The 7,475-nt window shown below is 48.0% G+C and overlaps 1 protein-coding gene across 4 annotated transcripts; it reads left to right on the top strand.

Annotated features, from left to right (window-relative positions):
- The first annotated feature begins 816 nt into the window (after positions 1 to 816).
- On the top strand, positions 817 to 6,887 carry PRR13 (proline rich 13). Of its 4 annotated transcripts, none has more exons than XM_032292568.1 (4): positions 817 to 994; positions 2,209 to 2,247; positions 2,912 to 3,285; positions 6,239 to 6,887. In XM_032292568.1, exons 2-4 carry the CDS (start codon positions 2,229 to 2,231, stop codon positions 6,281 to 6,283), a joined length of 438 nt encoding a protein of 145 aa, XP_032148459.1. In that variant the 5' UTR covers positions 817 to 994; positions 2,209 to 2,228; the 3' UTR covers positions 6,284 to 6,887. The 4 variants fall into 4 exon arrangements, with proteins under 4 accessions (XP_032148459.1, XP_032148466.1, XP_032148463.1 ...); XM_032292575.1 differs by having other exon boundaries at positions 881 to 1,002; XM_032292572.1 differs by having other exon boundaries at positions 940 to 1,042.
- Positions 6,888 to 7,475: the final 588 nt, after the last annotated feature.

Raw genomic sequence — 7,475 nt, 5'->3', positions numbered from 1 at the left:
ATAATTACATTGTGGTCAGAGAATATATACGTATTGAACAATTCTTTCAGTATTGAATCGTATCAGTTGAGACATGCTTAGCTTAGAATGTGACCAATTTTTATAAATACTCTAAGCATGCTTAAGAATAATTAGCGATCTTTAAGTTTTGAGCGCATGGTTCAATGTATGTTCATTAGGTCAAGTCGTTGTTGTTGTTGTTGTTTTTAAGGAGGCCATTGTGTAATTCAGGCGAGAGATGAATCCAGGCGAGAGATGATGGCAGGTTTGGAGCAGGGAAGACAGAGAGAAGTGGAGAGATTCCAGATGTATTTGAGAGACAAAATTGATAATTTGGGGCAAGGGAGGTGAAGGAGAGACAGGCATCACAGATGACCTCCTTGGTTTCTGGCTTAGGCTATTCGACAGATGGTGGAGCTACACAATTGACAGAGAGAATCCTGGAAGAGATTATGAAATCTCTGCATTTTCCTCAATAATGTTTCTTTGCTTCCCTTGAGAGTGTAAGAAGGAGCCGGCAACATCGAGGCTTGGGGCTGGGACTCAGCAGCTCATCTGCCCTTGCCCAGAACTCTGTCTTTATCTGTATTACAACACTTACCATAGTGTATTCACTTTACAAGTTATTACACCCAATGAACCATGAGCTAAGAGAGCAAGGGCAGAGTTTCTTCTCGGTGTTTCTAGGACTTCGCCCAGCAGCTAGCCCCGCCCCCTCTAGCGCTGTCCGCCTAGCCCCTCCCCCATGAGATTTCCGGCTTCTCTGTACTGGTCTAGCAGTACAGGGCTCGGCTCCGCCCCTAGAATAACTGTTTCCTCCTCAGGCGAACCAGAGTAATTGATTAGTCTGTTGTCCAATCATCAGCCGAGTGGTCACATAATTACCAATTAGGCAGTAGCAGAGGCGGGTGCCGAAGCATGGGGTCTGTGTGACTAGGAAGTGAAAGCCAAGACTGGGAAGGAGAACGCGTCAAGCCCAGGCGGTGGTGGAAAGGTGAAGGGGTATCTGGATTTTCTAACTTTTTCCTTTTCCCATTACTGGGTAAAGAGTCCCTTTACAGCTTGGGGCTAGGATCTTCATTTACCTTTTCTCATTTTTGGAGGAAGAGGGCTGTGGCCACATATTTAAGGTTCTTGAGCAACTTCCCTCTTACTTTGCCTCGAGGCGTATCCTTTTCTTTGCCTAAGGTGGGGGTCCTCCCCAGGAGAGAAAGTTGTCTGAGATCCTTTCCTACTCTGTGGGTGGTTAAAGACCTCCGGACTCAGTTCCAGGGAAAGGGAGACCAGTGATGAGGGGCCGAGGCTCGCAGGCTCTGCTCTTCTGAGGAGTTAGATGCTTCCACCTGAGGCCAGAGGTAGTAGAAGGTGGAGGGGCCCTGGGAACTAGACTCCTGTGTTAGGAATTAAGTAGGTATTGAGGGCGAAGGAACAAGTGGAAAGAGACTTTTTTTTTTTTTTTGGGACGGAGTCCTGCTCTGTCACCCAGGCTGGAGTGCAGTGGCGCAATCTCGGCTTACTACAATCTCTGCCTTCCGGGTTCAAGCAATTCTCCTGCCTCAACCTCCGGAGCGGCTGGGAGTACGGGCACCCGCCACTGCGTCCAGCTAATTTTTGTATTTTTAGTGGAGATGGGGTTTCACCATCTTGGCCAGGCTGGTCTCGAACTCCTGACTTCATGATTTACCTGCCTTGGCCTCCCAAAGTGCTGGTATTACAGGCGTGAGCCACCGTGCCCGGCCAGAAAAAAGACATTTCTTTTTTTTTTTTGAGACGGAGTTTCACTCATGTTACCCAGGCTGGAGTGCAATGGCGCCATCTTGGCTCACCACAACCTCCGCCTCCTGGGTTCAGGCAATTCTCCTGCCTCAGCCTCCTGAGTAGCTGGGATTACAGGCAGGCACCACCATGCCCAGCTAATTTTTTTTTTTTTGTATTTTTAGTAGAGACGGGGTTTCACCATGTTGACCAGGATGGTCTCGATCTCTTGACCTCGTGATCCACCCGCCTCGGCCTCCCAAAGTGCTGGGATTACAGGCTTGAGCCACCGCGCCTGGCCGAAAAAAGACATTTCTTATGTGAAAGTTATGATAGCTCTCCGGGTAGGAGAGCCCACTGTGGGGCGGAAGACGTTGGGGCTGGGCTCCCGTGCTAAGTCCGCTTCCTACCTCTAGACCGTCATCTTTTTTTGCCTTATTTCTTTCCCCTCAGGGTGGAGGACACACCTAAACATGTGGAACCCCAATGCCGGTAGGTGTTTGGGGGTTCTGTTCCACCCTTAACCCTTTTTCTGATGGGTCCTATAACAGGAAGTTTCTGTATCAGCTCCCCTGCCCCACCCACCGCACCCGCTGTACCTGCCGCGCCCTCTGTACCCGCCGCGCCCGCTGTACCCGCCGCACCCGCAAAAGCAAAGTCCTTGGTGTACAGCTGATCAGCGCTTTTTAATTTAATTTAATTTTAGTTATTTTTGAGACGGAGTCTCTCTCTGTCACCCAGCTGAGTGCAATGTCGGGTTCTCGGCTCACTGCAACCTCCATCTCCTGGGTTGAAGCGATTATTTTGTGAGATGGTGTTTCACTATGTTGGCCAGGCTGGTCTGCGACTCCTGGCCTCATGTGATCTGCCCGCCTCGGCCTCCCAAAGTGTTAGGATTACAGGCGCGAGCCACCGCACCTGGCCGGACCAGTGCTTTTGTCTTCCTCAGAGTTCACTGTCTCCCTCTTCTCCCCAGCCTTCTGGGGACATCCCCTCTTTTCTCCCCAACTCTGGTTTGTTTCCCCTACCCTCCATTCTCTTTTGTCACCTTTCCATTTCCCTTTAAGTATTGGGTGAGAAAGTGAATCTCTTTTTTGTGGTTTTTTGTTGGAGACTCTGGGGAATTCTAATGCTTATTCTCTGCTTCTTCCACCAGGACAGCCAGGGCCAAATCCATATCCCCCCAACATCGGGTGCCCTGGAAGTTCCAGTCCTGCCCACCCACCACCTGTCAATCCATCCTTTCCCCCAGGCCCTTATCCTCCTCCCCCAGGAGCTCCCCACTGCAATCCAGTTCCCCCCCCATGTGGGCCCCCTCTTGCTGTGCCACAGCCAGGGTATCCAGGATGCCAACCCTGTGGTCCCTACCCTCCTCCATACCCACCCCCTGCCCCTGGAATGCCTCCTGTGAATCCCTTGGCTCCTGGCATGGTTGGACCAACAGTGATAGTGGACAAGAAGATGCAGAAGAAAATGAAGAAAGCTCATAAAAAGATGCACAAGCACCACAAGCACCACAAGCATGGCAAGGTCAGTACCCTCTGGGGCCTGGTGAGGGAAGGGGTGCCCCCTCAGAGGGACCAGGTGGGCAGGGTTGGGGTGTGGAGGGTTCACATTCTGTGGAAATGGGGATGGCGATTGTGTCACTCTGGTAGGTGATTCTTCTTCCTTTTTATAAAAGATTGCTACTCGGAAGAATCTGATTATCTTGAAAAGAAAATCAGAAAGCATCTGATTATCAGGCTTCTCTTATCTGGAGGGAGCTAGGGTGAGCCTTAGAATGGATTTTAGAATCAAAAGCCACATCTTGTCTGCCCTATTCTCTCCCAGAACTTTTGCTCCCCCAGGTGCATATTCTAGCAAGTTGGACATACCCACTGATATTGTCAAAATAGCAAAGTCCTTTGACAAAGCGAAGTCTCATAATAATTAACAGAATAATAATCTGGCCCTAGTTCCTGGAGTTCTTTCTCTCTTTAAGTGTTCTTAGGGCGTTGTTTTAATTACATGGGCCCTTTGCCCTATCATCCAGCAGAAAAAATGAAGACATGAGCAGCAGTGACTCAGCCTCTAACAAAACATAGGACTAAGGAGGTTTTAAACTCAGCCCCAAGGTTAAGTATCTTTGTTTCAGAGGAGTGTTAAAAATTAGCAGGCTGTGCGCAGTGGCTTACGCCTGTAATCCCAGCACTTTGGGAGGCCGAGGTGGGCGGATCACGAGGTCAAGAGATCGAAACCATCCTGGCCAACGTGGTGAAACCCGGTCTCTACTAAAAATACAAAAAAATTAGCTGGGCGTGGTGGTGCATGCCTTTAGTCCCAGCTACTCGGGAGGCTGAGGCAGGAGAATTGCTTGAACCCGGGAGGCGGAGGTTGCAGTGAGCCGAGGTCTCACCACTGCACTCCAGCCTGGCGCCTGGTGACGGAGTGAGACTCTCTCAAAAAAACAACAACAAAATATTAGCCAGAGTGGCCGGTCACAGTGGCTCACGCCTGTAATCCCAGCACTTTGGGAGGCTGAGGCAGGGGGATCACTTGAGGTCTGGAGTTCCAGACTAGCCTGGGCAACATGGTGAAACCCCATCTCTACTAAAAATACAAAAAAAAATTTGCCAAGTATGGTGGCATGTGCCTGTAATCCCAGCTACTCAGGAGGCTGAGTCAGGCAAATTGCTTGAACCTGGGAGGAGGAGGTTGCAGTGAGCTGACATTGCACCACTGCACTCCAGCCTGGGGTGACAGACGAGACTCCATCTAAAAAATAAATAAAAATAAAAATAGCTGGCTCAGTCCTGTAATCCCACCTTTTTGGGAGGCTGAGGCGGGTGGATCATGAGGTCAGGAGTTCGAGACCAGCCTGGCCAATCTGGTGAAACTCTGTCTCTACTAAAAATACAAAAAGGACCCAGGCATGGTGGCGTGTGCCTGTAGTCCCAGCTACTCGGGAGACTGAAACAGAAAAATCCCTTGAACTCAGGAGGTGGAGGTTGCAGTGTGCCAAGATTGTGCCACTGCACTCCAGCCTGGGCGACAGTGAGACTCTCTCAAAAAAAAAAAAAAAAAAAAAGATAAAAAATAGCAAGGGTAAAAGCAACTCTGAGGACAACTCTGGAAGGATTAAACCAATCTGCAACTTGATGAGGCCTCATTTACATTTAACTGCCCAGTTTTTATTTGCCTTGTGGATTCTAATTCCTGATTCTGGATCTTTGAAGTCTGAAGAGAAGTGAGATTGAGTGGGGAAGAAGGAGAGAAATTACCTTGGAGAGACTGAAATTTTATTTTATTTTTTTGAGACAGAGTCTCAGTCTGTGGCCAGGCTAGAGTGCAGTGACACGATAGCTCACTGCAACTTCCGCCTCCTGGGTTCAAGCAATTCTCCTGCCTCAGCCTCCCGAGTAGCTGGGACTACAGGCGTGTGCCACCACGTGCCCGGCTAATTTTTTTTTTCTTTTTTTTGAGACAGAGTCTTGCTCTGTCACCGAGGCTGGAGTGCAGTGGCGTGATCTCGGCTCATGGCAACCTCCGCCACCCGGGTTCAAGCGATTCTCCTGCCTCAGCCTCCCCAAGTAGCTGGGACTACAGGTGTGTGCTACCACATCTGGCTAATTTTTGTATTTTTAGTAGTGATGGGATTTCATTATGTTGGTCAGTTGACCTGGATCGTTTTTCTTTTTTCTTTTTTTTTAGCCAAAAGGTGCCGTTCAGAATTTTTTTTTTTCTTAACTCCTTCCAGCACCAGTTTTTTTTTAAATTTTTAAAATTTTCTCAAATTTCCGTATTTTTGTTTTTAGTAGAGACTGGCTTTCACTATGTTGACCAGGATGGTCTCCATCTTTTGACCTCATGATCCGCCCACCTCTGCTTCCCAATGTGCTGTGATTACAGGCGTGAGCCACCATGGCCGGCTGAAAAATGTTTTTATTTAATAACTGTAGCATTGCTGGGAGTGTATGCATAAGAAACCTTGAGTAGAACTCCCACCCTTTTCTTACATCTTCCCCACTTTTTCCCATTGTGCTTGGGAAAAAGTAGAGATACATGCACACACAGCTGCTGTTTCTACTCTCTTTTCTTAGTTTTATAGTATCCAATTTCTTAAAATCATAGGACTTTGCATGCAGCTAATGAATAAGCATTTATAAGGTGCAGCTGGTTTCCTAGTACTGTACTATGCTTGTGCCTGTAATTTATTCCTTACCTAGGCATCAACTCAGGTAAAGAAAGTTGGAAATTTCCTCCAAAGTCAATATGTTAAATTCGTTAAATTCTGTGTGACAGTTTAGGATGGTTTAATCCTGTATGCTGACTGCTGAAGGAAACCCTTACTTTTGTTTAGGTACAGTCTGTTCAAGACTTTTGACCTTAGGGAAGCAAGGGATACTTGGGTGGAGAGGTGGGGCCAAAGAATGGCCCATAGAGTGATGAAAGGTCATTTGGATCTGATGCTATCTCCTTTCCCCTTTCCCCTTTCCCCTTGCAGCATTCCTCCTCTTCCTCCTCCTCTTCCAGCAGTGACTCTGACTGAATACAGGCCCTGGACCCTTCCCTCAAGTCTCACCAGTTCTGCTCTCCCATCAAGCTTCAGATGCCATGTTATACTAGGGGAAAGTAGCCCTCGTGCTCCCTTCCCCCACTCCCACCTGAGCCTCACCCTGCTGTTCAGCCCTGAGTGCCTAGGGAAAATGGGAAGAGGATTGCCGTGGTGTGGCCGTCCTCTTGCTGCTGGGGCAGATCATATAGCTAATGAGTTTAGCAGGGGAGCTGTTTTTTGAAGATGATGAACTAAATGTTGAAGACAAGTTTGAGATCTGTAAAATGTGATTTTTACTTCCTCTTATAATACTTGTGATTGAGGGGTTTGTGGAAATTTAATTATGATGAATAACCTCTATCTTTTTTGTGGTGTTGGCATGCTTGGAGAATTTAGTGGCAAATACATTCCCCAGCAGGCCTTTTGTTGGTTGCACTAACTGCAAGGTTGCTGGGAAATAGAGTCCGTTTGGTCGATGAGCTTTGACTGCCGTTTTGGAACCTCACCTCTCCTCCGTAGCCCAATATACTGTGTCAGGTCCTATTCTCATTCTCCAGCTCTCAGTCCAAATAAAGCTGTTTCTCCTGGTCTCTGTTCACCTGTGCCATCACCTTGCCTGGGCATGGCACATTCTACTACTTTTGCTAAACTTCCACAGACCCTTTAAAGTGTATCAGTTTTATAGAAGGGAACCAGACCGTCAGTGAGGAAGATGCTGTATGATTCCTGTTTCTTTTTTTTTTTGAGACGGAGTTTCAGTCTTGTTGCCCAGGCTGCAGTGCAGTGGCACAATCTCAGCTCACTACAACCTCCGCCTCCCAGGTTCAAGCAATTCTCCTGCCCCAGCTCCCCGAGTAGCTGGGACTACAGGCATCCACCACCGCGCCTGGCTAATTTTGTATTTTTAGTGAAGACTAAAAATAGTTTCTCCGCGTTGGTCAGGCTGGTCTTGAACTCCCAACCTCAGGTGATCCACCTGTCTCAGCCTTCCAAGCTGTTGGGATTACAGGCGTGAGCCACAGCGCCTGGCTGATTCCTATGTTTCTTAAGTGGGAGGACTCTTCAAAATTGGTTCAGGCATAGTGGCATGAGTCTTTATTGTCTTCCCTTGGGTGAATGGATATAGATCTTTATGTTTTCATATATGCTACAGAGGTTCTTAACCTTGGCTGCCTATCAGCTATGA

This window comes from Sapajus apella, unplaced genomic scaffold (assembly GCF_009761245.1).
Source record: "Sapajus apella isolate SASKATOON/1434 unplaced genomic scaffold, GSC_monkey_1.0 scaffold2, whole genome shotgun sequence".
In the NCBI taxonomy this organism is placed as follows: Eukaryota; Metazoa; Chordata; class Mammalia; order Primates; family Cebidae; genus Sapajus; species Sapajus apella.
The sequence above is the reverse complement of the archived record's forward strand: the minus strand, read 5'-3'. Positions and strand labels throughout refer to the sequence as shown.